Genomic DNA, 27198 nt, shown 5'->3' with positions numbered 1-27198 from the left:
CTGGAGGGAATGGACTATTCCTATGATGAGGACCTGGACGAGCTCTGTCCGGTCTGCGGGGACAAGGTCTCCGGGTACCACTACGGGCTGCTCACCTGCGAGAGCTGCAAGGTAGGAGCCGGCCGGGGCGTGTGCGGGGCCGGGGAAACGGGGCCGGCGCCTGCGGGGACCGGGGAAACGCGGCTGGGGCTGCGCGGGGACCGGGGCTGCGCGGCGACCGGGGCTGCGCGGGGACCGGGGCTGCGCGGGGGACCGGGGCTGTGCGGGAGCTCCAGCCGGGGCTGCGCGGGGACGGCTGCAGGGGGGAGAGGGGGCCGGGGCGGTGCGGGCAGCGGGGAGGGGGCTCTGCAGGGGCCGGGGCAGCGGGGCCGGCCGCGGGCCGCTCCTCGCCCGTTTTCGTTAGCGACGGATTCGCGCTCGGCGGCGGGACGGGAGCGCGGCCGCGACGGGAGCACCGAGCGCGGCGGGGGGCGGCGGGAGCCTCCGTCGGAAGCGGGGCGCGGGGACGGGGAGCCGGTGCCGGGCTGCCGGTGCCGGGCTGCCGGTGCCGGTGCCGCTGCCGGTGCCCGCCGCATCGCCGCCGCCCGCCGCCGCAGGGCTTCTTCAAGCGGACGGTGCAGAACAACAAGCACTACACCTGCACCGAGAGCCAGAACTGCAAGATCGACAAGACCCAGCGCAAGCGCTGCCCCTACTGCCGCTTCCAGAAGTGCCTCACCGTGGGGATGCGCCTGGAAGGTAGGGCACGCCGCCGGCCGCTCCCGCGGGCACGGCCGGGCTCCGCGGCCGCGGAGGGGCTGCGCGGGGCTGCGCGGTCCCCCCGGCAGCCGTCGCGCCGTCCCCGGCCGCCGCCGCCCGCCCCCGCCGCGTCCCCGGGCCGGTAATTCCCGCGGCCGCTTCGATTCCGTTTTCCCCTCCCAAGTTAAAAAAAAATTCGTTTTTTCGCGTCGCCTCCCGCTTTTCCTTTTTTTGTTTTTGTTTTGTTTCCCCGGGGGTTTTGGCTGCTGCGGCTTCAACTTTCCAGGATTTTCTTTGCTGGCAGAACGGTTGGGAAATAGCGTAGAAATTGTTGTGTTCCTTAAGCACGTAATTCCAGAAGCCGAGACTTAAGAAAAACATTAAAAATGATGGGGCTCGCAATAAAACTGCTGCAGACCCACCACGAATTGCATTTTTCCTCTTGGTGACATTTAGTAGAACAGATTTCTCGTCTGACTCTCGGGGAGTGCAATTACATCCCCCACGGCCGCCACCTCGCTCATGTCGGAGAAGTCGATCCTGCCTGAGATACCAGAGTCGAGCCCCAACATCCCCAAGTCGTGTGTTGTGGTTTCTGCAACGCTTAGCACGGGCCAACAAAATACATTCGGGGGCACAGATTGCTGGCAAGCGACTGCACAGCAAAAGCAGAAGTGGAAAGGAGCTTCCCCCCCCCGGGTCAGCCGCCCCCCCACCTCTTCTCCCCTGAAATCGTTTACGTTTTGCAGCGGATGAAAGCAGCCCAGATGCGCCGGTGGGGCCGAGACCCCTCACCTGGCCGGGCTTGCTGCGCAGGGCTTCGCCCCCCCCGGAGCTCAGGGCAGAGCGCGGGTTAGTCAGAAAGTACTGCGCGTACTCGCATTGCGGCCGCTCGCTTCCAGGAGCGGGAGGAGAGCCTGCGAGCAGAGGCGCAGGAGTAAGACACAACATCGAGCTGCAAAATCAGCCCCTGCAAACTCTCGGCGTGGGCCAGCTTCCAGCCCCGTCTCCAAACAGATCCCAGTTTCGCTTTCCTCCCTGGACTGGAGTTACTGGTGCCCCGGATCGATCCATGTGTGCTCTGGCAGTTTTGACTGGTGCTGCAGGAGAGTTTGGGCACTGGGCAGGGGCTGGGGGCTCCAGGGGCAGGCAGGCAAGGGCAGCGCTTGGGGTGGCTGGGGGCACAGGTGCGGCCTCAATTTGGCCGTTTTCAGCAGTTTTTGCTCGCCGTGGAGCTCATTTAGTCCCATAGCCCATGAGGGCAGTGGCCACGATTTTTTGTTTATTTTCCTGCTGTTCGCTCCTTAGCGGAGCCCTGCAGCCGGGCAGCCGGGGGGGATCACCCAGCGGAGGGTCACATTCCCCTGGGACCATCTCTTTTGTGCTAAAAAACGTGGCCCACCTTTCCTCAGTTCCTAGTATTTTTGGGCAGGGAGTCTGAGGTGACGCCTCAGAGGTGAGCCTCCAGCTCCGCAGGACAAAAGCAAGCCCAAGATGATTGATTTTGGGGACAGGGTGTTGACACAGGCCCCCCTCGGAGTGCCTGAAGGGATGCTGCAGCGAAGCCTGGCCGGGGAGAGCGGCACAGCCCTGGCCCAAAGCTACCCGCACCCCGGGGCAGCCCTGGGCACCCCGCCGGGGACCCCCCGTGCCCCTGCCCGGGCAGGGAGAGGTGGGTGAGGGAAGGCAGAGCTCGGCGGGCAGCTCACACCAGCCAGGGCTCGGCGCGGGGGCGAGGGCAGGCGAGGCAGAGGGAGCGGGAAGGGGAGCCGCAGGGTGCGCTGGGCACCCACGCCTGCCGCCGTGCCGGCTGCCCGCAGCCTGGGTGCGTGGCTCGGGGGCTGCCTGCAGATGGTTTTGTCGGGGGGATGCCGGGGGTGCAGGCGCTTCCTGGGAGGCTCCGCTTGGGCCCCTTGCCCCCGAGGTCAGGGTGCACCGGTTGCTTCCCGCACCCAGCTGGGACGCAGCAAATGGCAAGTTGTTCCCGATCCCAAGTGAGGCACAAACGGCAGGAAAAGCGGAGGAGGAGGGAACTAAAAGGCCTCTTCTCCCTTTGTGTTTTTGCTGGGAGAGGGAAGGAGGTGTACTAGCGGTCACCTGCGGAGGGTTTGTGAGACTGAGCTGTGAGCACCTCTCGCTGTGTGCGGGGGTGCAGGCAGCACCGGTGGGGTCCTTGCCTGTGCACCCTTGCCCAAGGTCACGGGGGTCCGACGCCTGGGATGTGATCCCTGGACATCGCCGGGCCCTCGAGCAGTGGTGGAAACCCATTACTTTGGGTGGGAGATCTGGGCTTTCGGTGTGCTCTGGCATCGCCGGGGTGGGCAGCCGGGGATGCCAGACCTGCTGGTGCCAGCTCAGGCTGCGGGAGGGGGTCTGCCCGCGGGGGATCCCGGCAGGGATAGGCACACGATGACTGCAGCCATCTCCCTTGTACCCCTGGAGTTAGGGACTGCCCCGGGGCAGCTCTCTGTTGCCCAGAGGCGTGCGGGCAGGCTTTCAGGAGGGGGGGCCCAGCACCCCCCACCTCAGAGGATGCCTCTGGCTGCCCTGCTCCCAGCGAGATGCTGTTTTCATGAATAAAGAATGAGGGAGGAAGCGCGGGGCGGCTCCCCTGGGAGCACATTCTTGCTCGCCCTGGAAATGCTGCTGCTCCCGGCCGACGCTCCCGCGTTTCCAGCCTGCCTGGGGAGAGTCTGGGAGGTGGCCTGGCTCTCCGGGGGGGCTGGCCGCACTTCCAGCACCCGCAGGATAAGCAGGAGAAAGAGAGGCAGAGGTAACAGCTGAGACACAAAAGCAAAACCCGCCTGCTGTCAGCAGGGACGCAAACTAGCAGAGGGATTTTTTTCCCTTTGATGCTAAGTCTGCGGGCTGTGCTCGCTGGCGCGCTCTCCTCCATCCCTCTGCGCCGCCGTCCAGCTCCCAGCTCCCAGCGAGCTGAGGCTCTTCCAAGGGTGGGCCGGGGCAGCGGCCCCTGGGAGCGCAGCGGGGCGGTGCGGAGGGACGAGCTCCTGCTGCAGAGAAGCACCTGCTCCCTCCTGTGCTGACACATTCTTGGGTTTCTTCTGGGGTTTGGAGGGAACATCTGCTTTGCTGCAGCCGGGAGATTGCGATGGGGCCGTCAGAGCGACTCCGCCAGTGGGACGCTCCAGCACGTAGCTGATACCCGGCAGGGATGGGCAGCCTCCTGCCCAAAGCTGGTGTAGCCCTGCCGCGGGGTGCAGTGTGCCTGGCTGGGGCTGCCAGCCGTGCTGCCCGTGAAAGGGGCAGAGCTTTGCAGAAAAGAAGCATGTGCAGCCTGGATGCAGGCGGACCAGGGTCCGAGAGGGCTGTGGGGTTCCAGGCTCTGCAGAAACAAGGAAATCCTGGGGCTGGTCCAGAGTCAGGGGTTGTAAAAATGAAAGTGATTGTCGAGCCCCCTTGTCTGTCCGGGTTTCACAGGCTGTCCCCCCAGCCTGCGAGGGATGCAAGCTGCTTTATCCCCCAGCCCATTTTGTAGTTAAAGCCAAATGTCTCTTCCTTTCCTGCAATTCCCAGAGGCTCTGAGGGTGACACCAGCAAGGCAAGAGCCGGGGCCAGGCACTTGAACCTGCCATGCCACGTCCTTGGTGTGCACGGCTGGGCTGGGAGCGGCACAGCCCTGCCAGCGGCTTTCTGGGAAGGTCTCCCCAATGCCCCCCAGCCCCATTTGGCCACCAAATCCCCCCCCCCTCATTTTCTCCGTGCTGTGTGGAAGCGCTGGTCTCTCTCCGTGCGGGTTCACTGCAACCTCTGCCCTCGCTCTGCTCCCCAGCTGTGCGTGCCGACCGGATGCGCGGAGGGAGGAACAAGTTTGGACCCATGTACAAGCGGGACCGTGCCTTAAAGCAGCAGAAGAAAGCTCTGATCCGTGCCAACGGCTTCAAGCTGGAGACCGTGCCTCAGATCATGTCCCCGGTGCAGAACGACTACAGCCTGTCCTCCACCATCCACAGCATCCATGCCATGTCCAAGACCTTGCCGCCCAACCCTGCCGCCCTGACACCCGTTGACTACGAGCGCAGCCCCTATGGGACGCCGTCCCTGGGAATGACTGTGCCCAGCCACGCGCCGCTCGCCGGCTACCACTACCCCTCCTTCCCCAACCGCGCCATCAAGTCCGAGTACCCGGACCACTACACAAACGCGCACGAGTCTGTGCCCACCTACGTGTACCCAGAGACCTACCCCAGCAGCTCCCCCCCCGACATCCCCGAGGTCATCCTGAAGCTGCTGCAGCTGGAGCCCGACGAGGCCCAGGTGAAGGCACGGATACTGGCCTGCCTGCAGCAAGAGCAAGGCAAAGGCCGGCACGAGAAGCTCAGCACCTTCGGCCTCATGTGCAAGATGGCTGACCAGACCCTCTTATCCATCGTGGAGTGGGCACGGAGCTGCATCTTCTTCAAGGAGCTGGAGGTAGGACCCTGGGCAGGGGGGAGGGATGCTGCACGGGGCAGGCGGCGGGCGGCAGGTAGGATTGCAGCTGAAATGCCGTGAGGATGGGATGCTGCTGTGGGCAGGGCTGGGGCTGAAGTGCCGAGAGGATGGGATGCTGTAATGGGCAGAACTGGGACTGAAATGCTGTGAGGTTGGGATGGTGCCGTGGGCAGGACTAGGGCTGAAATGCCGTGAGGACGGGGCAACACCCGTGGGCACAAGCCTGGGGCCGCCAGCGCTGCAGCCGTGCTGGTGCGTCCCCGTCCCGCTCCTGGCTCCCTGCGCGGCAGGGCTGGAGGCACCGGGGCCTGGCTGCAACGCCGGAGCGATTCCCGCTGTCGCCGTGGGGCTAATGATTTCAGATTCATCACGGCGGGGGCAGGTGTGGAGGCAATCGCCAGCAGAGTGACTGCGGTGTCAAGCTCAAGATATAATTGAAAAATGTAACGTTGAGGAATTATAGTTGAGACAATTCTCTCCTCCGCCTTTAGGAGGAAAATCGATGCTGTCAGGTGGGTGCCTATTAGCACCAGGCAGCCGGGGCAGGGTTGGCCGGGGCCGGGGCCACCACCGAGCCTCCTCCAGAGCCACTTCTGCTGCCGGCAGCCTGCGAGCGTGCCCGGCTGGGGGACGCGGTGCTGACCCCCATCCTGCCGGGCCATCCCATCTAGCAAATCCCCCCGAATACTTCCTGGGGCCAAGGGGAGGATTAACAGGGGTGGGGCAGCCTCTGCCGTCCTGCAAACCTTGCCAAGCTTTCAGACATTTTCCGTTCATGTCCTGGGCTGACCTAAGATCCCAAACCAGTGCAAAAATGGGAGAGAAAATTTCGCAACGTGGCCAAAACCCAGAGACCCACGTCCCGGGGCGGCTGGGAGACCCGGGTGTCTTCCCGTGCTCTGAGCATGAGGCTGTGCCAGCCGGCTCTGGCCAAAATCACCTTCCGCCCGCAGTGCCGTGGGGACCGTGCCCCGGGACAGGGCCAGGCTCTTCCCCGAGCCCACCCTGCAGGGTGCCATGGGGCCGAGCGTGGCAGAGCCTCGCGGCTCAAAATAGCCCCCGGCTGCCAGAACAGTGTCAGGAAACGGCATTGTGGGGGTGGGTCGGGCTCGTTTCAATCATATCAGTGTCCAGCCTGGATTTTGGGAACAGGGTGGTTGTTGTTTTGCAGGAGATATTGTAAACAGTGTAAATTCAGCTCCCGGCTGCATTGCCGCGTAGCCTTGTAACTCCATTGTCAGCCTGATTGCGCCACCAAAATAGGCTGTTTCCGTGTGAATCCGCGTCGGCGGGCGCTCCTCCTCCCGCGGGGCTCTGGGGGGACGCAGCGCCAGGGGCCTCACCTGGGCAGGGCCACCGGTGTCCTGCCGGGAGCGGGGCATGTCCCCACCATGCCCAGGACAGGGGACGTGGTGCCCCAGGGAAGGGAGCTCGGCTGGGCATCCGAGGGCTTGCGCCTTTGTGCCTTTTGCCTTCGTCCCCGCGGTGAGCGCGGGGCGGATTCGCAGCGTCTTGCAGGGCCAGGGACCGCAGGACGCCACGTCCTGCCCTGACTCCAGAGGGAACGTGAGAAAGCGTGGTTGTCGCTGGCCTTGGCTCCCTCTGAGCCCCCGGCACGGGGCTGTGGTCCCCGGGCGCCTCTGTGCGTGTCCCCCGTGGGGACGGTGCCAGGGCTGCCCGCCCCCCATCCGGCACGGCACGGCCTCCCTGGTGCGGGGCAGCGGCTTTCCCTTGGGCACGTGGAGAGAAGCCGCTGGGAAGCAGGAGTAGGTCTGCAGCTCCTGAAACACCATTCCTGCTCCTGCCAGCACATAAAAGCAAACAGCTGCTGGGGCGGTAAATGAAGTCCTGCTAGTGCAGAGTTTATGGCTTTACCCTAAAGCCTGCTAGCACAGAGTAAGATCATGGTCCCAGAGATCGATGGCCGTCATGCAGGCAGTCCCTGCTGGGCGCTCAGGGCTCCTCGGAGCAGGGATGCCAGCAGCCCTCTCCATCCCGTGGGAACGTCTGCGTGATGGCAATGGTCTCCATCCCCAGCTGGGGAAGGGCTGGTGGCCGAGGCCGGTGCGGGGATCCAGGCTGGAAGGGCATCGTGCTGGGCCATCGCTCCAGGGCATCACGCTGGTCTGACGCCAAGCGAGGAGGGGATGCAGGCGGGCGAGGAGGGGGTGTGGGCAGATGCCCCATGCACGGCGTCCCCTGCCCGAACACTCCCAGCACCCACGTGCTCCTGCTGCAGGGCTGTTGTGCAGACGGCTGGCTTCTCCCCGGGGCCCTGCAGGGAGCCTGGAGAGGAGGGAGCAAACCCTCGGGGGCACGGGGACCCGCTGGCTCACGCCTGGCCCGGATGAGCCTTTGCTCCCTGCCCAGGGGCAGCGGGAGCAGGTCCCCCCTGGAGCTGGCAGTCTTGCTCCCGTTCCCGTTCCCGTTCCCGTTCCCGTTCCCATTCCCATTCCCATTCCCACACTAGCAGCCCAGGGAGGGGCAGCAGCAGACCTGGCGCTTTGCTGTCTCCTCCTGGCGGGGTGGCCAGGGTGGGGGCCCCTGGGGAGAGCCCCCCCGGCTCCGCTGCTGCTCCCAGGGAAGGAGGGGGGAGATGGGCTAATGGCCTCTTGACATCGGCTCACACGCCACGTCCGCCCGCAGGCGCGGGGCAGTCAGATTGAAAACAGATTTAACTTCCTAGATATATCGTTTCATTTAAGGGCCAGTAATTCTGTCAGTCTGCCACTGACAAACGAGGGTCCCCATGCCAATCCGCCGGGGAGACTGATGTCGCGGCGTTCATCTCGTGTCACCAGGCAGAGAATTACGGACTGCGCTGGCCTTCGGAGGCAAGACTAATAATGCTGCACGGCAGAGGGGGATTTGGGGGCCCGCTTGTTTATCGAGGGCCGGCCAGGCAGCCGCGGCGCGAGGCCGCGCGGGCGGAGGTGGAAGAGGTCAGCGCTGACGCCCATAAATACGAACTTTAACTGAGTCTAGATGAGATGTGTCAGGACTGAGGGAAGATTTGCAGCACCTCTTCAGGAAGAAAAATACGGGCTGGGGGTGAAATATATTTTGTTGGGTCGTGAGTCTCAGGCAACTTTGTCCTTTCAGATGTAATTTTTTTATATATATATGGAGGAGACAGACAGAGAAATGTGCATACACACGCAGACTTGCACACTCACCTTGTGTCTGGTTTTGGTTTGGTTTATATACACCTACCTTGCACAGCCTGGTTTATATAGGTGTTACTGCCATATGTACCTATAAATATCGTGCACACAGGGGTGCAGTGACCTTTAGATTGGGATGAGCAGCCAGGAATGTTAAACAAATTGCCATGGTTTCAGCCCGAAGGCCGGGCTGGGCTGGGCGTGCGGTGGGTCCCTGCCGCCGGTGGAGGGGCACGGCGCAGCCGTGGGGATGTGGGTTGACGCCGGTCCCATCCTCGGCCTCTCCTCACCGTGGGGCTGGGGCAAACCACCCTCCCAACCACGGGCAAGCACCGGTGGCGGGGGGGACGCTGAGGGCAGTGCCATTCCCACCGGCCGAGGCGTTCCTGCGGGTCGCTGGCTCTGTCTGCTGGGCTGCTCTCCCTCGCTTCTCGTTAGGGATCTCGGAGCCACGATGAAGCCTATTTGTAGTCAGTTGCTTCTCTGCCTTTAGCGTGCATGGGTCATCTTGACCCCATCTCCTGGCCAACGGCCAGAGCGTTTTTGGCAGATTTAAAATCTCCTTCTGGTCGTGGATGCTGCAGCAATGTTTAGCATCCTATGCACTGGGGGAAATGTGACGGCTTTCCCCGCCTGCTGGTGTCCCGGCTGGCACAGCCCTGCCCTCGCTCCCGGGGCACGCGTGCAGAGCCACGATGCCCACGCAGCCTTGCAGCCTGCGAGCGCCAGCAAAAAGCAGTAGCCTGGGCCACAGCAGCGTGCTCTGCCAGCAGGGAGATGAGACCCTGGTCCTGCCGCGCCGGTCTTGGTGGCTTTTTGCTTTAAGATGCCCATCGCAGTGGTATCTGGGCAGGGGGATGGGGACCTGCATTGACCCCATTAACACCTTAGACTTGTGTGGGGTTTCGATTGCGGGTGGCTGGCGGACGGTAATCCACTTTCGCACTTCTCGGTAGCCAAGGTGACGGGTCCCGCTCGCACCCGGTAATTGCCCGGGCTGCAGCTCGGGGCACTGGCACGCGCGGTGCAGCTGCGTGGGAGCTGCTGGGGCACATCCTGCACCAGCGGTCCGGGAGGAGGCCCGGAGAGCACCCCTGGGGTGAAGGCAGGTCGGGGGCAGCCGAGCACTCCTCGTGCCCGTGGCATGCTGGAGCCGGGTGGGGAGAGGCTGGGGATCGCTGTCCTGGGACCCGCTCAGGGCTTCCGAGCCAAGCTGGTGGGTCACTGCTTCATCAGGCGGCAGAGATGTTCGAGGACGGATGGCGGTGCCTGAGGGGGGGGGGCTGCCCTGGACCAGCCCCGCAGGGAGCAGCGAGCGCAGCGGGGCCGTGCTGACCCCATGGGGGTTTGGCTCCTGGATGCTGAGGCGCTGGGGTGGCCTGGGCACATTTTGGAGAGCCTCAACGCTCCCCGGGGCTTCCTCCCCTTGTGCCTATGAACCCACAGGGAGGGTCGCAGGAGGTTTAAGACTCTCATGTGGCGCATCTGCACGGGGGTCCTGCAGCCCCGTGCCCGGGCAGCACCACCCCTGCCTCCGCACGCCCTGCCTCCCCTCTGGCCCTTGGTCCAAGCCCATTTGTTGCAGGGAAATGGATTTTTCTGTGGGCCGCGGGCCTTCGGCAGCAAGGCACATTTGACGGCCAGGCGGCAGGGGAGCGCTTGCCGTGCGTGGGGAGCGTTTCGCTGCCGTGTTTTGTGAACGGGTTAAATGCTTGCTTTAAAAAAAAATAAAAATCGCCTCTTAAAGACAGCTTGCATCAGGTCCTCGATGAAGCACTCCGTTGAAAAGCCTTGACATTAAAAGAGGAAGATCCTCTGCTTAACTTTTAAAGGCGAGAGTGCGTGCGTGCCGCCTCCCCGGGGGGACGGATTGACTCTGAGTGGCCGTCCATTAGCAGCCCTCTCCTCCGGGGCCAGGCTGGCGCTGGGCACGGGGCGGGCTCCAGCCAGGAGCCCCCTTGCAGCGGAGCCGCGCCGCCGGAGCGGGACCACGCAGGGATGCCCGCTGCTGCCCCAGCCCGGGGCACGGGGACGCCCAGCTTGGTGCTGGGGCGCGGGCAGGGCTGGGGTCCCTGGAGACGTGCCTGAGCCCTGCCTGGCCCCCAGAGCCCCCGGCCCACCCAGTCACGTTCCCAACCGCATTCCCCCATGCCGCGGCCACGTGGCCGCAGCATGCAGCGACGCTCCCGGGAAAGGCCGCGGCACACCGGAGCGTGCCGGCGGGGGAACGGCTGTGTGGCAGGCGCACGGGGCAAAACGTGCCGCTGATGGGATGCGGGGAGGTGCTCTGCCAAGGGAGCTGAACCTGCCTGGGGAGCTTGGGAGAAGCTGATTAGTCATTTTTAAAGGAAGAAAAGAAGATTTCAAAATTGTTGAAATGCTTCCTTTTGGAAAAGCTGATTTTTTTTAAACCATTTTCAGAGCAAAGCCTTCAGTCTGTCCCTTCCGGAGCTTGTCCCGCTCAGGAATGAGGCACAGGAAGGAGCTTCCAAAACAACGCCGCAACTCAGCCAGAGCGGAGGGGCTCGGCACCAGCCGGGGGCGTGCGGCCAGGCTGGCAGCGTGCTGCCGTGCCCGGAGCCCAGCTCCCTGCGAGGGCTGGCCGTGGTTACAGCCAGCCACTCGCCTTGGGGCGGAGGTCATCAGGAATGCAGAAAATCTCAATTTTGTTTTGATGCAGAATGAGCTTTCCCCCAGTTCTTTGTTCAGCAGCTGAACAGAAACCTCACGGTCTGTACGGCTGGGCCACGTACCGTGGCTCCTTTGCCGGCTCGGGCGATGTAGCGGCAAGCCCGGCCTTGGCAGCCCCATTGCACCCGTCGGACCTCGCTGCAGGCAGCTTTCACACGTTGGGCAGGAGCGGGCACCGCAGTCCGGGCCACCGTCACTGCCTTCTGCGCCGCACATCCCTCCCCGTGCTGCTGCGCGTCCGGGTCTGACCACCCACTGCACTTGAGAAACAAATCCCGGTGGCTCGCGGAGAGTTCTGGGCTCTGAGACCATAAAGCTCTTTCTCATCTGACTTCTATTCCTTTTGCAATCTCCCAGTACCGGTTTATTGCAGCCTCTTCAGCAAAATGAGGGTATTATCCAGTCCTGTGATACTGCATCTGTCTTCCTTCTATTAAAGGCAGCGAGCACAATGGCACTGCAGAGCTCTTCTGCTGGCGCTGAATTTGCTCTGCAGGGAGGCATTGCCGATAACCCCGGCCCTTTCCCTACACCAGCCTTGCAGGAGAAGGGGGCTCCGGGCAGGGCGGGGGTTCAGCTCTTTGCAGAAAGGAGTTGGGGTCCCGCGGAGAGCAGCAACGAGGGGACGAAGCCGGTGACCCACGGTGGTTCTCGGTGGGGTGGCGGGGAAGGCAGCGGAGCGGTGGGCGTCCTGCCTGCTCCCCGGGCCGGGGCGGCAGCACCCCCACATCCAGGCACGGGGCCCTGGCACGGCTCTTCATTTTGCCGAACATAGCCGCTGGCTCCAGCGGCTCATCCTGCCCGTCGCTGGCGCTGCCTGCAGCCCACCGGCTTTCCTGGGACCTTTGGGGGTCCTTGCAGTTTGTGTCCTGGGTTGAGCTTTTTTACCAGGGGCATTTGCAGGCGTTTCTTTGAAAGCGTAGCTATGCACGCTTATAGCTGTGCCTGCGCGGACACACCAGCACGCGTGCAAACGTGCACACGATCACGCGCGTGTGGATGTGCGGGCAGAGGCCGACCCGGCAGCCGCAGGGCGCAGCGACGCCCCGTAGCCGGCGGCTCCCCGCAGCTGGGCTGCGCTGCGGCAGCTCTGTGCCCCCCCGAAACCTGCCAGCCCGGGCAGGGAGGCGAGGATGGGAGCTGCCTTCTTTCATTTTAAAGTATCCGGAGGGGCTGCCTGGAGACACAGGGCCTTTGTGCAGCAGCAGCGCGTTCCCTCCCGCCGGGTGCCGGGGCACGGCCAGCAGTCATTTTGTTAAGATTTGTGTGCGGCTCGGGGAGGTTGTGCCTGGTGGGGGAAAACCGGGGCTGATAAGAGCCGGCAAGTGCCACCGAGACACGCCGAGCTGCTTCAAAGCCGGCTCTGTGCAGCCGCCCGGCCCGTCTCCTCTCCTCCCTTGCTGGGGGTGCAGCTCCAGCTCTACCTGCCCACCCGAGGGGACCCCGCGGCCAGGCTGGCCCCCCGGGACGTCTGCCGGGCGCGGGGTCGGTGCCGCGCGAGCACGGCGCAGGGCGTGCGCGGGGTGTGAGCCTGCAGGTGTAACCCGGCCGCGGGGCGCTGGTGGTTGCAATCCTTTCTGTAGACACTGACCGGTGCTGTGGGCGTCCGTCGTGCCGTCCTCTCCTCCCACCTGCCGCGGAGGGAGGGCTGGAGGCGATGCATGGGATGCCGGCAGTGAGATGAAGAGGGGCGCAAAGTCCAGCCCAGTTACGCGCCAGCGCGGGCAGACACGGGAACCAGGAGCCAGACCAGGGCTTTGCAATTAACGTTTCATTAATGAGATGCAGCATCTCCTTGCTAGGAGCTTGTTCACAGTCCGGCTGCAATTTCCATCTATAAATGTGCGCGTGAGACTGTGGGAAATGCTCGGCAGGCAGCGGGGGTGAGGAGGGTTCCAGGTTCTTAAAAAAACCAAGGCTTTTGCGAGGCTGCGAGGGTCAGGGACAAAGTCCTGGAGGACAAAGTCCTGTCCCACCTGGAGGAGCTGGATTCCCGAGGGAGGTGGGTGATGCCCCCTGCGCTGCCTGCGTGCTCCCGCAATGGGCCGGCAAGCAAACGTGTGCACGAAGCAGGCCTGGGGCCGGAGAAGTCTCCGCAGATCAGGTCACCTGGGGGCCTTAGGGGACCCCAGAGGTTTCTCACGTCTCCAACACATCGTGTCGATGCCGTATCCGTGCCAAGGCATTGCTCACCCTGGTGGCAGAAGGCCCCATCCACTCTCTGCTTCACGTAACGGCACCGATGACTGGACTCGCTGCTCTACTTCTGGGTGCTTGAGCAGTGAAAATAGGTTATTTTTTGACACTGCTGCCAGTTTGGTAGAAAACCCCTTTCTGTTGTGCTGAGGGTGAGACACAGATGGGTGCGGGTCCTGCCCAGGTCTGATGCTACTGCAGCAACGTGCCGTAGCGGCTGATGGTGTCAGTTTGAGCCGCGGCTGCTGCAGAGCTGGAGCGTGGAGCTGACCCTCAACGTGCAGAGCCGGGGGCTGGAGGGGTGGTGAGCAGGGACCGGGGCAGCCCGAGCCCCTCCTGCCAGCCAGGAACCAGTCCGTGCCGCAGCGCGATGGGTGCCAGCGGCGCTGCTCTGGCTGTGTTTCAGGTGGGTGACCAGATGAAGCTGCTGCAGAACTGCTGGAGCGAGCTGCTGGTGTTCGACCACGTCTACCGGCAGCTGCAGCACGGCAAGGAGCACAGCGTGCTGCTCGTCACCGGCCAGGAGGTGAGCGCCGGCCCACAGGGACCGCGGCGGCCGCTGCGGTTGGGGTGGTGGGGGCCAGGCGGCGGGGCTGGAGGGGGGACACAGGGGTGACTTTTGTCTTACCTCTGGCTGAGTGCAGCTGGGCCAGTGCAGGGTGGATGGGTTGTTTTTGCTGTGCCATGGGACTGCTTGTGCAGAAGGTCCCATCCCATCCCATCCCATCCCATCCCATCCCATCCCATCCCATCCCATCCCATCCCATCCCATCTGTTCTGACCCACCATCCAGCTCCTGCTTCTGGAGAAAAATGTTTCTCATGGAAAGATCAATGGCTGCACCTGCGCTTGCAGAGATGGGGTATGAGAAGGGGCCCCGTGCCTCCCCAGGGACGGGTTTTGGAGACACGGGCGCCCGCTCTGCAAAGGGCCCCTCTGTTTTAAGTGGCACTGGAGAAAGGGAGTTCCCATTTCACCCATCAGCCTTCGCTTTGATGCCCCTAATTCTCGGGCAGCACTGTGGGCTGGTGCCCGGCTCCGGCCCGGCGCAGGGTCTGGGGGGGCTGGGGCTGCCACGGCTGATGCCGTCCCCGTCCCCGCAGGTGGACATGTCGACTGTCACGGCCCAGGCTGGCTCCATCCTGAACACGCTGGTGCTGCGGGCGCAGGAGCTCGTCCTGCACTTGCACTCGCTCCAGGTGGACCGGCAGGAGTTCGTCTGCCTCAAGTTCCTCATCCTCTTCAGCCTCGGTGAGTGCCGTCGCGGGGGCACCGGGACAAGGTGCGGCTGCGCTCGGGGGTCACGGCCGTGCTGCCGTGGGGTCTCAGGGGGTGGGAGCATGGCTGGAGGGAGCACGTGCAGCCCAGGGTCCGGCCGTGCCGGCCGCTGCGCTGACGGGCGACGAAGGGGCTTTTAGTGAGGAGCCAGGAGCGAGGGCCGGGACCTGCTGGCTCCCCTGCCTTGCTGGGGGGTCCGAGATGTCTCCACGGCGGGGCCAGGCTCTGCCCCCGGCCGCAGGGGATGCTGCCAACCCGTCGGCCGAGCAGAGCCTGTTTTGGTCACTCGCCCGTCGCACCAGGCAGGGAAACAACCGGCTGATATGGCTGTGGCAAAACAGGCGTGTTGACAGCGGCCGGGAACAGCCCTATCTCCCGGGATTTGCGTCAGAGGGCCCGTGCCGCCGCAGCGGGGCAGGGGCTGCGTGCGGCTCCTGATTAGGGTCAGCCCCGGAGCCTGCGGTCGGGCCGAGGCGGCGGGTTCACACGGTCCTGCCTGACCTAGACAAAATACGCGTGAGCCGCAGGCGCTGCTGCCAGAGCCCGCAACGTCCCTGGGGCTGCGCAGCAGCTTTGTCCACTCCTGCCCCGCTCCCGCTCTGCTCCCGCCCTGGTCCTGCACTGATCCTGCCCCGCTCCCGCCCTGGCCACGCTGCCACCCCCACGGGGAGCATCTTCCCATCCGCCGCGGCCGGGGACGCGTCTCCTTTTCCCACGGGCGTTGCCCCGAGGCAGGGACACCCATCGCTCCCACCAGATGGGTGGGATCCACACCCATCGCTCCCACCAGAGCGATCTCAGCCCTCGGCGGGGCGGCACGGCCGCAGGCAACGCTGAGCACCACGGGGACCCCAGGGCGCCCGGCCACCTTCATTACTGGTGCCGACACCTTCCCCTCGGCCCCGTCCCAGCGGGAGATCTCACCTCCCGGCGCGAGGACAGCAGCAGGGCCTGTGAGGGGCTCAGCTGGCTGCCGCGCTCCCGGCTCGCACCTCTGCTGCCGCAGCTGCCTCACTTCCCACACCTCCGTGGCCGCTGCTAATTGCACGTACCCGGACAGGGCAGGAACCGGCATTTCCCCAGGGAAGCTTGTGCTTGGGTCCCTGCAGCGCCCGGGCGCCGGTGCTGAGCTGGGAAGGCGAGCCCAGCTCGGGGCAGCCCTGTCTCCATCCCCGTCCCCATCCCCGACCCCTTCTCCGCCCCTGTCCCAACGCCTCAGTGGGCACCGTGGGTCCCATCTGGGGGGGTCCTGCCAGCAGCTCTGTGCCCCATAGCCAAGTGCAGCAGGCCCCGAGCTGCACCCCGCGCCGTACGGACACCACTCTGTATTTCGGTACTTTGTTGCTTGACAGACAGTTTGCATCACCGTTTGTCACCGTCGCTGAGGAGCCAGCCTGCTCCAGGAGCAGCACTGCCACGGGGTTAATGGGTTAAGTGGGAACATCGACGTGCTGCAGGCAGTGGGAATCCGCTCCCCCGTCCGAGGGGCTGGGGTCAGGGCCAGTACGGTCCGAAGGACCCGCTGGTTTGACGCGGGCTCGCTGTGGCCGTGTCCCCGTAGCAGGCAGGTCCGGCAGCCGCGGGCGCCCCAGGGGCCCGGGCAGGGTGGGTATCTCGGGGGACGGGAGCCGTGCTGCCGTCCCAGCCTGCACCCGCGGCATCTCCTCCCGCAGCTTTCTTTTTCTCTAGAGCTGTTTTGAAATCCAGAGAAATTAGATACGATAATTTGCTGTTCAAACAGTGATAAGGTGTGGCACAAACAGTGCCTGAGCCGGGAAATAAAGGAGCCGGTGGGGCTCGTGCCCCGAGCTGGGACCTTCCCCAGCCGCTGCCCCGCGGGCTTGGCACCGGCAGGGCCGGTCACCCCACGCTGCCCCACGTCCCCCGCTGCTCCCGCCGCACGGCATGGCGCAGCACGGCACGGCGCAGCACGGCACGGCGAGCAGGAGCAGCGTCCTCCCGGAGCAGAGCCAGCACCGTGCCCGTTGCGGCTGCGGTTCCGCTTCCCCAGAGCAGCGGCTTTCAGGGAGGGCACGGAACCAAATATCTGTATTTTCCCATACATCATTTTGCCCCAAATCCAACTTTTTCTCTCCATATTGCAGAGCTCACTTGGAGTAATTTGCCCTTCGCAGGCTCAGCTGTAGAGGATGGGATTGTGTATTATGTGCAGGATGTAATTGCCTTTAACAAGAGAATTTCCACATTTACCACTCTGCCACAGCACAATCAAAGCCAAGCCCCGCTCACAAGAGCTGCCATTTGAGTTCTAAATAGATTTCTCTCCTGAGCAGGTAAAGAGATTTAATTAAAATTAGGGCTTCTCAAAATAGCAATATTTATGAGGACGGCACAGGTTAGCTTTGTTCTACAGAAGGGCTTAATAGAGCCTTAATGGATTGACCTATCATTCGATTTCATGACTTACATTCATGAAGCAGCTACTCTTGGGGAGGGGAGGAAGAGAGGCTTTTATAGCCCACATTCCCTTAAGCGTTTGCAATTTATCAGCAGCTTCTCCCAAACAAAAGGAGCTGTGAATAGGAAGAACACTTGAGGGCATAGAAATAATCCCAGGCATATCTGTATGTGTGATGGGAGGCTTTGTCACAGGACAGTCTTTGCAACTGCTGCAGTGTCTCTAAATGAAGTGAGTCAATGTTATTTGGACAACATTCTTTATTCCTTGCAGGAATGAAAAGATTATTCAAATATTCAATTAAACAGTGAATAGGGTCTTTCAGAGAACCAGGTGAGTTCATCGAGTAGAACTAGCTATTGTTGAGCCAACTCAGGGGATAGATTTGACATTTATCAATATAACTTCTTTTTTTTAATGACATGCACAATAACCTTATGCAGATAAAGAGATTTCATAACAACAACCTGGGGAGAAGGGAGACGGCCACAATAGGAGCAAATGTGCCGCAGGAGTGAAAAGGGAAGGGTGATCTGATAAAGTGCATCTTGGCACGACCCGCGGCACTTTGTGCCTGCGCCACGCAGCGCTCGGCCCGGCCGCGAAGCCCGGCCGCGGGCACGGCCGGAGGCTGCGTCTCCCCAGGGACCCCGCAGCCCCCCCGACCGCGCCTCCGCTCCCCGGGTTCTGCCCGAGCACGGGCCGGGGGCTCGCGGCTTCGCTGGGCTGGAGCAGAGCCAGGTGCCGTGGCCCCCGTGAAGGAGCCCTGTGGGGCCAGGTACTGGGGGGCCACGGACACCCCACCCGGCAGTCGGGGTCCCGTCCGCTCCCTCCTGCTCAGCCACCTCCGCCACCAGCACCGCGCTGTGCCCTCCCAACAGCTGCTCGGCCCTTTGGCTACAGCTGGGACCCAGCTGGGTCAAAGCCGTGTTTGATTCCCCTCTTTTTTGGGGTGAAAGCCAGAAATAAACTCCAAACACCCGACTGCCTTGGCCAGAACCTGTGCCCGGATTTCCCTGCTCCAGCCCGTGGGCGGGATGTGTCCGGGCTGCCAACACAGACCTGAATGTGGCCGTGCGTCAGCGGCTGCCGGACGTGGGCAGCAGGGCGGGCAGCGCCGTTACCCGAGCGCAGCGCTGCTGGGCGCCTCCGGGCCGTACGGTAAATCTAGTAAATCCACTTGCCCCAAGTGGACTCGGCGCCAGGGTTTGCGGCAAGGTCTCCTACGGGTGGGCACCGAGATACCGCCGCTGTGTGCAGCTGTAGCTGGCTGACGGGGCAGCGCACGGCACCGTTTCCCTAAAGCCACCAGAATCTGCGTACGGGGCCGGTTCAACGACGTGTTGCGCAGCTTGAAAACCTGTGCTTCGTTCACGGAGCGCTCATGGCAACCTGAGCACAGAGGCAGCGTCCTTGGAGGGCAGACCCCAGCTCAGGCTGCCCCAAAAACCTGGGGACACCCCGAGCCAGCAGCCTGGGCTGTCCCTGCGGTCACCCTCCTGCCACGGCCGCCGTCGCAGGGCAGTTACAGACCGGTCGTCCCCAGGGACAACCTCTGCCCTGGGGCTGTGCGTGCCCCGGCTCTGCAGGGCTGCCGTCGGGGCTGCCACGGCCCCTCGGCCGCCAGCCCCTGCCTGCACCTTGGTGCCCCTGCCTGCTGCGCCGCTTCCCACCCTGCAGGCAGCAGAGCTGGCAGCGGGATTAGGGGGGAGCTGCTGCGACCCTGGCAAGGCGCGGAGGATTAGGGTTTCCAGGCTGGTGAGCCCCGTTGCCACATTGGAAAGACGAGGTTTACCGGGGAATTAATTCAGCCGCTTCCCCGACCTTCAGGAATTAAAGGGGGCTGATGGCAACAGCTCCCTGTGTGTGGGTGCAGCCGGTAACAAGTTTCGGCTTTGCGGCTTTCTGGGTGGCGAGGGCAGGGGGGCACGGGCCCTCCTGCTGCTGACGGGGGTTTGGGCGTCCGTCTTCAGCACTGGGGGAGACGCGGGAGGCAGGGCGGCGATGGGGAGCCCATGGCCAGGCAGGGACAGGGCGCGGGACCCTTCCTGCCCTGCGTTCTCGTGCACAAGGGGTGTTGATGCGGGAGCAGGGGTTCCTCCTGGCGCAGCGCGTTACGGATGGGGCAGACACGTGGGTTTGGCACCGTTTCATCATCCCGTCCCCCCCTTGCAGACGTGAAGTACCTGGAGAACCACACGCTGGCTAAGGACGCTCAGGAGAAGGCCAACGCGGCGCTGCTGGAGTACACCGTCTGCCACTACCCCCACTCCACGGACAAGTTTCGCCAGCTGCTGCTGCGGCTGGCGGAGGTCCGGGCGCTGAGCATGCAGGCGGAGGAGTACCTCTACCACAAGCACCTGAGCGGGGAGGTGCCCTGCAACAACCTCCTCATCGAGATGCTGCACGCCAAGCGGACTTGAGCGCGGCCGCGAGCACAGACCCGGCGGAGCCCCGGCGCTGCCCGTGGCACGGCAAGGGCAGGATGCGCGCCCGGGGCTGGCAGGCCAGTGCCGTCTCTCCACCCCGCCTCTCTCAGTGATGCTATTTAACCTGTACTATTGGAAAAGTCCCAGATGGTTTATTTTAATACGCAGTAAGGACGGTTGATGGCTGCGGGGCCGTGGGCTCGGCTGCCAGGCTGCCCCATCGGCAGCACTGGCCCCCGGCTCCTCTGCACACCCGGTGCTCGACCTGTCGCCTGCCCGACCTGGCTCTGCAGCGTGAAGGAAGGGTAAAGCCTGTCCCGGCTTTTCTCCTATTTATGCTCCTCTCCTGCTGCCCCTGCGAGCTGTTTCTCCACTGCTGCCATCCCTCCCCCAACCCTGCCCCATGTCTCAGGGCCCCTCGTGCACAGGGCAGGGGAGAGGCGAGGCGAACCCCCCGGGCTGTGGTTTCGCGGCAGTCGGGGTGTCCCCAGGCACCGGCACGGAGGCAGAGGATTTCTGCAGGAGCCAAGCAGAACGCCGGGGCCGGGGCCGGGGCTGGGGACGTCAGCCCCACGCAGCCGTGCCGGGACCCCAAGGTGCACGTGCCGGGGTCCCCGTTCCTGGCTCCCCGCAGCATTGCTGCCTGCTCTGCATCCCGCCGCTGCCCCGGCCAAGCAAGGGCAGGCGGGGACGGCCAGTGCTGACCCCTCGGCTGAGACGCGTTTCCTCAGCACTTGCCAGTGCTGGAGGGACCAGCCGTGGCTTTGCAGCCCATGGCACCCGTAATGCCCGGAGCCCATGGGTGTCTATGGCCAGCACGTCTCTGGGATGTCACAGCTTTGCTGCAGAGGCTGTAAGAGATTCGGTACCGGGAGCCGGGGACCGTCCTCGGGACACCTTGGGCCCACGGCCCTGCCGCTGCACCCTCGGTGCCAGCACAACGTCCCTGTGGCTGGAAAGCTTTGCAGGTCATGGTGCCCAGGCGACATCGGCACCGCGATCCGAGCTGGTTCCCAAAGCGCAAGGGCAGGGTGGCCCCAGGACGGTGGCCCCGGGCAGCGCGGGTCCTGCCTCGCTCCAGCGGTCAGCCGTGTCCCGGCAGCGCCTGGAGAGCAGCCAAGGGGCCGGACGGGGCCGAGGACGGACCCTGTCCCCTTCCCGCCCGCAGGTGACGCTGGCAGAGCAGCCGGGCGGGAGGGAGGGGCAGGGCCCAGCCCCTGCACCGCAGGTGCCGGGGCAGCAGCAGGTCCAGGCTGCGAAGAACCCAGAGCTGCCCAGGGGCACGTGCCCAGGGGCTCGGGGGAGCTGGGGGGGCTTTGCAGCCCCCTTCTGCATTTACCTGCCCAAGCGCGTGGGTAAGGAGTAACAAGAATTGTCCCGCGCTTCACGCTGGGCCGAGCTGAGCCGCCAGACCCCCGTCGCGCTCTGCCGTGTCCCCGGGTGACATCAAATGCTGCGCTGAAGCCACAAGCGAAGAGCTGTCGGTTCCTCTCCCGTCGCGGGACAGGGCCTCACAGACACGACCGGGCGGCACTGGGGGGCTGCAGCCCCCGGAGCTGGGACGTGCCAGACTCTCGCTGCTGCTTTCTCTCGATCTCGGCCATGCTCTCCTCTCCTCCCGCTCCGCTGCCACCGCCGGGCAGCCCAGCACGGCCACCCCACCACGGCCGGGCCCCCAGCGCGGCCGGGCTTGGTTCAGGTTTGTTTTCCACGGTGGGTGCTTGCTCCTCGTCTGGAGGGGGCTGTCATCCGCCGCGGCTCTGCGCAGAGCCGGTGCCTTGAGGAGCTGCAGACGCTGCGCCCGGAGCCGTGCGGTTTATGGAAGCTTGTTAGATGCAGAAGAGCATGTTTGTCTCTGCTTTTCAACATGTTTGTGCATTTTCCTCCTGAAGTCTGTGGTTCGGTTTCACCTTCTTCTTTTTGTGAACTTAAAGAACTGGAGAAAATGGTTTGGGAGGTAAAAGACGTTTTATTTTCAGAAAATGAAAAGTGTCCTTAAGTGTCTCTCTCTCTCTCTCTCTGTCTTCACATCCTTTTCTCCCTCTCATCCCTCCCCTTCCCCACTCCCCACCCTTCCTTCCCAGGCAGGAGGTTACCAACTTCCTTGTCAGGAGCAAACCACTGTAATAAATTTTGCAGTTCATTTAAAAGGCAGACTTTGTCTTTTTTGACCGTCTTTCTAACCCTCCTTCTTGGTGCCATCCGCTCCTCCTGGCTCCCCACGCGCAGTGGGATGCCCTGCCCGGTGTCCCCGCAGGAGAGCGGTGCTTGGCCCCGGCAAGCCCCCGGTGCCCCCGGGCGTCTCTCCGGGAGTGCCGCTGCCTTCTGCGGGACCCCGACACTACGGCTGCGGGAGGGGGCCACTGCTGCGGTGTGATTCAAGGCATTGGTGACTCAGGATCTGGCTCAAAGTGCTGCTGGGAATTGCCGTAGCGACTCTGAGCGTGTTTTGCAAGTGAGCTCACGAGTGACACCGTTTATGAGCAATTACCTTAGACACGGGATTTTTCATGTAGCCTTTGGTGGTCACTGTGGCTGAGAGCCCCCGGTGTGCTGTGCACTGTGGCAGGGAGCAAAAACACGGCAAAGCACAGAGCTCTGCAGTAGCTTTCATGACCTGTCCGTAACTATTTCAGCGCTGGGAAGTGCCCCATGCCCTGGCTCTCCCCGATCCCAGCAGCCGGAGATGCCGCTTGGCTGACTGCGATAACCGCAGCGACGGTCTGCGCTCACACCTCGCTCTTCTGACCAGCGCAGGGCTGCTCTAGGGCCGCAGTTCCCAACAACGCTTAAATGCACGCTGGCCAGCACGCGCCGCGCTGAGAGCAGGGCACGCAGCGCAGCACGGCAGACAGCGCACGGGGGAGCGCAGCGCCCTGGGCCCCTGCGCCGCGGCCAAACCCCCCGCCCCTGCGTTCAGCCACTGCACGCTGCCACACCTGAACCCGAGCCCATTCCCATGGATGCACTGCCACAAGGAGAGGAGGTTGCCTTTAAAATCAGCATTTACTGTCATCATAATCAGCAAAACCCCCAACGCGTTTTATGTGCTCTAACCACTAGGGACGTAACAGGAGAACGAGTCGGATGCAAAGAACAGAGGGAGATAAAACATAAGCCCAGCTGGCGAGGGGCCACGCCAGCCGGGTGGGAGCCCCGGGAGGAGCAGGGAGAGGATTTTTGTCCTAAACAGCAGAAGATGCTATTGAAGTCAGCCGCTTTAGAAAAGACGTGAAGCCAGCCTCTGTCTTCCTTAGCGCATGTGCTTCCTACGCGGCCTGTCCCCAGCCCTGCCCCGGAACAGCAGCGGGGCTGGGCAAGGCAGCCGTCCCCGCTGGCACGGGAGCGCGGGCGCGCCGCCCGGGCACGGCTCCCGCAGGCAAAGCCGGGCTCTCTCCCATGCCACCTGCTCCAGGTCCCCCAAGCCAAACAAGCTCTACCGGCAGCAACAACAAACACACGCAACCACGTGCTGCCGGCAGTGCCGTGGGGCGGCTGGCGGCAGCGCCGCCCAGGCCAGGCTTGGCTGCCCTGGCAGAGGCTACACGAGCTGCGGGGACGCCCAGGCCGGCACGCAGGCTGGGCAGGAGTCCCGACGAGTACCTGCCTGCTGGCTGCCTGCCCCCGGAGAGGAGCAGGGCAGTCTTCAGCAGCAGATGAAGCCCCGTGAGACCCCACGCTACCCCAGTCCCGCCTCGGTTTTGTCTGCACACGCCGCTAGGAAGAAGCACAGGACTAACAACTCTGCCTGGGCTGGGACAGCCCTCCGCATGGAAGCCAGCTCCTCCGACCCGCCGTCCTCCCGGCTGCTGGAAGAGCCTCGGCGTTGTGGACCCATCACCCAGAAACTTCTCAGAAACCTAAAGCAAAAGAGAGACGGTCTCAGCTGCACCGGCAGGGAGGGGAGGGCAGGGGTCCGGAGCAGCGGGGGCACCGGTGGGGGTCCCACAGCGCGCTGGGAGAAAGCACAGCCCAAACCTGCCACAGGACAGAGCGCGTAGGATGGAGCACGGCCAGCCCTGCCTCTCGCTGGGGCGGCTCTGCCATCCCACGGCCCCCCCTACTCCTTTAGGGGTCTCTGAAATACGGTCCTTATGGCAGGGAGCCAAAGCAGCCTCCGTGCACGGGGCTGGGGCTGTAAGGAGAAACCTTTTCTTCCCCCCGCTCAGTAATTAGTCCACTGTGCGCAGCGCCAAGCTCTGAGAGTGCTGAAGAATGAGGTTTAAATGGGATTTAATGAAAATACCAGCGCTACCGTGGCAGAGAGCGCTCATGTCACATGGGCTGCACCTCCTTCCGTCAGGGCATGAGGCACCTCTGCCCGTCGGGAAGGACCGTGGCATGGACGGCAGTGGCGATCCCACCGCAGGGCAGCCTAGCAGGGTCGGCACGGGGGGGTCTGAATGCCCTGAGTGCCCGCGACACTCGGGTGCTTTACTGGCGTTGAATCCCAAAGACTCATAATGTCCTTATTATTTTAAAACCAATCTTATTTAACACGGTATGGTGAGAGTTGCAGAATTACTCAATATTGATCACAGAAAGGCTGGGCCATGGAGACAAGATCCATGTTGCTATGTGTGGCTTAGCAACATATACATGTATTCAAACAGAATAATGAAATTATCGTGGGGAAACAAAGCAGCCATCACTTGAAGAGATGGAGGATGTGGAGGCCTCTTGGAGCTCTTGTTTGCCAAGACAAGGAAGACGGTACTTATTGTTTGTGCAAATATGTGAACCCCCCCAGCCATCCCCTGCTTACATAAAGGGTGTAATGAATCCGGGCAGTGCGCTCGCTGCAACGCGCAGCTTTGTACAGCTGGGCTGGAGCTCATTACTGCGGAAACGTGCGGCCTCTCCGAGTGAATTGAGTCCTTGCAGGGGCAGCCCTAATACTGGGGGTGGGGAGGCGGGGAGGGACCCACAGGGCAGAGCGCAGCCCGCGCCTGCCTCCTGGCCACAGCCACGCCGCAAAACTCCTCATTTCTGTGGTTCTGCGACGGGCCTGGTGTTTACCTGCGTTTTATCCACCCTCACACGTGTTAACGCTCCGCTGGGAGCCCATCCCACCTCCCGCCATGGACCCACTGGCTGCCTCTCGCACGTGGAGCCAGCCCGGTGCCCACAGCTCTCTCAGGAGCACAGCTGAGGCGCTGGAGCAGCGAAGAGGTGGATCCCACCCCAGATCCAGCACAGCTTTCCTGGGAGATGGCGAGCATTCTAATCTAGTCTGAAGTCATTTAAGCCCCAAGTCTCCCACGGGTGCCGGGGGTCCGGCACTCCTCCTGCCCACCAGCTCTCCCCACCGGACTGCAGAGCGGGCAGGCTCCTCCGGGGTCTCTGCGTGACCTCCTGCAAGCCTGCTGCTGGGACCACCGTAATTTTCATTAGAGCTGGCTGGAAATTTTCAAATAAAGATATCTGGGGCAAAAGACGTCTCTTTTCAATAACTATTCTGGGAGAAAATAAATAGAGGAGGGGAAGCAGTGTCTGTTGAAATGATTTGTCTCTCGTTCACCATCAAGCACACGGGTTTATGGTTTGCTTCCCCTGGAGCTGTTATCCCCAAGAGCTGCACAGCATTTTGCTTTGTTGAACAAGCTGTGAAAACGGGAGCCTGTGCAACACTGAGCTGCCCTGGGGTCTTCCAGGCATTACTACAGCTGGGCATTACTGCCTGTTATTTTTTTTTTATAAGCGGGAAGCACTTGTCTTTGAGCCCGGCTCCTCAGAGCAGCGCAGCGTAGCCGGCACCAGCGCTGTGCCGCACGCCAGCTTGCACGTACACAAGTGTGCAGAGGAGTGCTCTTCTGGTTCAAGGAGATCTTCTCGTTCACCCCAGGCTGAAGGACTGCCCAACCACGGGCTCCCTCACCCCGGGGCGCGCGAGGAGCCGCTCTCGGTGCTAGCGGAGAGGGTGGCCGTGCGCAGCGCTGCCCCGCACCCACCGGCTGCTTCCACGGCCGTCGTGCATCAGCCGGCACGCCAAGGGGCAGGCGCCGAGCCCAGCCCGGCATCCCCACCATCCTCTGGGCTGACCCAGGCTTTTAAAAATATACTGAGGGCTTACCTGCGAAAACAAAACCAAACTAAACAACCCACCTCTTTGCACAGCTGGAGTTTAATTACACATGTGGAGCAGGTGAGGGTGAGAGTGTGGGGGGACAGTGCACAAATGCACGTGCTGGCTGTAGGTCTTGCTGTCTCTGAGACCCCACTCCTACGCCTGAAATGCCGCAGCACATTTACTCCCGGATGCCACCGTTTCTGCCTTTCTCATGTGTCCACTGTGGGGAGGAAAGCCGCAATGCTTCTGGGTGGCATCGTCTCGAAAATAGTCTAAGCATGCCCTGCTTAGACACTTAATGTGGAGTAAAATCAGAAACCTGCTAATGCACTGCTTCCTTTGACAAAAGAGAATGTAACAATGCAGAAAAAAAGAATATCAATCCATCCCCAGTGCTTCTTCACTGTGCTGTCTACTTGAGTGACCCCATCCAGAGACTGCACTGAGCGTGCTGGGAGTACTCAGCAGTGGCTGGTAAAAAAAATAAAGCTAAATATGCTACACCCGTACCCCGAAGAGCTGGTGACTTGCCCAAAGCCAGGCAGGGAAGTTGGGGCGGGAGCAGGGAGCTGCGGCCGGCCGGCCTCTCCCCAGCACTGCAGTTGAGCAGAGGTCTGGGGCTTAGGAGGGATTTCTGGCTTTAATTCTACCCACCTCCATGGCGACATTGGCCTTTCTACAACCTGAAACAGAAGCAGCCAAATGGCTGCTTTTAAGCTCATAAATCCAGCCCCGTCTGAGCACCCCACCTTCCCTGGCTGCCCTTCTTTGGGAGCAAGTCACTTCTAACACCCGCCAGCGCTTTCTGCAGCAGCTGCTGGTTTAAAATACCCCATGGCAGCAAAGAGCCGTCGCCAGCCCTGAAAGCAGGCCGGGTCTTGCCAAGCAGCGAGGTGTGCCAGTCCCTGCTGTGCCTCAAGGACCGGCCGTGCTGGGATGCGCGGGCAGAGCACTCCGCATCAGGGACCCGCGGGTACCCGCTGCCCCTCTACTGCCTGCCAAGGCCTGCGACCCGCAGCTTCGCTGTAACGGAGGGGCCCGAGGCGCTGGTGTGCAGCAAGCTGCAGACGCGGAGAGGCAGCACGAAAGGTGCAGAGACACGGGGAGAAACCAGGCGGGTGCTGTGAGACAGGCACCCTCGGCTGAGCCACCAGTGCTGCTGGGGAGAGGCAGCGCAAGCAGCACCGGGGCTTCGTACCCCCCCCCCCCCCCAATCTGTTCAGGGGGACGCAGATCTCCCGACAGCCTGGCCAGGACTGCACCCACCAGGGCAGTTTGGAAATAAAACCCTTCCTAAAGCCCGAGCAAAAATCACCTGCCCTCTGGGCAGCACTCCGCCATGCAACCACAGAAACCAGTATCAGCAGTAACAAAAATTAAAGAAAATGATGTAGGCAAATGTTACCTGAGGATTTGAACGCTGTCAGCTCTACAGCCTGAAAGAGGGGAGAACATTTGTTAGCGGAAGGTACAGGTCTTATTGCTTCGCTGCTGGCAACACCCCCGCACGCTCCCCGGGCCAGGCAGGGCTCCCCAGCACCCAGCTGCTGCACCACACTCTTCCTCCCGCTGAGCCACCGCGCAGGCTGGGAGCGGGAACCTTCATCCCCATCCCCGAGGGACGGGCACCTTGCCCAGAGCCCTGGACACAGCTGCACCACCTCTCGGCAGTGCCTGCGGGGCGAGCTGCCGCCCCGCTCCGCTCGCCCTTCCGGGGACCCCGGCAGCCCCGGCAGGCTGGACACCATGCTGGAGACCACG

At 62.9% G+C, this 27198-nt stretch overlaps 2 protein-coding genes across 4 annotated transcripts in view; one reads left to right on the top strand and one right to left on the bottom strand.

Annotated features, from left to right (window-relative positions):
* On the top strand, positions 1 to 21585 carry NR5A1 (nuclear receptor subfamily 5 group A member 1). Its single transcript, XM_075519571.1, has 6 exons — positions 1 to 111; positions 597 to 738; positions 4529 to 5169; positions 13648 to 13767; positions 14345 to 14492; positions 19114 to 21585. Exons 1-6 carry the CDS (start codon positions 10 to 12, stop codon positions 19359 to 19361), a joined length of 1401 nt encoding a protein of 466 aa, XP_075375686.1. The 5' UTR covers positions 1 to 9; the 3' UTR covers positions 19362 to 21585.
* Positions 21241 to 27198, bottom strand: part of ADGRD2 (adhesion G protein-coupled receptor D2) — a 45336-nt gene continuing 39378 nt past the window's right edge. The window contains exons 28-30 of one of the 3 annotated variants that reach the window (XR_012778211.1): positions 26843 to 26873; positions 23108 to 23227; positions 21241 to 21303 (exon numbers count right to left, since the gene is read on the bottom strand). Coding sequence is in view for 2 of the 3 variants with exons in the window: in XM_075519570.1 (XP_075375685.1) it covers positions 25616 to 25731; positions 26843 to 26873 (147 nt within the window). In the remaining variant the exon portion in view is untranslated. Of the gene's footprint in view, positions 21304 to 21438; positions 23228 to 25511; positions 25732 to 26842; positions 26874 to 27198 lie in introns of those variants that run through there. The other 2 variants (XM_075519569.1, XM_075519570.1) reach the window with 2 other exon arrangements.

The sequence above is a fragment of the Mycteria americana genome, chromosome 17 (assembly GCF_035582795.1).
Source record: "Mycteria americana isolate JAX WOST 10 ecotype Jacksonville Zoo and Gardens chromosome 17, USCA_MyAme_1.0, whole genome shotgun sequence".
NCBI classification, from domain to species: domain Eukaryota; kingdom Metazoa; phylum Chordata; class Aves; order Ciconiiformes; family Ciconiidae; genus Mycteria; species Mycteria americana.
This window is presented reverse-complemented; position numbering and strand designations above follow the sequence as displayed.

Bases quoted from the DNA above. Each gene is read 5' to 3' on its own strand.
- NR5A1 (XM_075519571.1), top strand. From the start codon at position 10: ATGGACTATTCCTATGATGAGGACCTGGACGAGCTCTGTCCGGTCTGC. The intron at 5,170-13,647 runs GTAGGACCCTGG...GCTGTGTTTCAG, and splicing joins TCTTCTTCAAGGAGCTGGAG to GTGGGTGACCAGATGAAGCT. The intron at 14,493-19,113 runs GTGAGTGCCGTC...CCCCCCTTGCAG, and splicing joins CCTCATCCTCTTCAGCCTCG to ACGTGAAGTACCTGGAGAAC.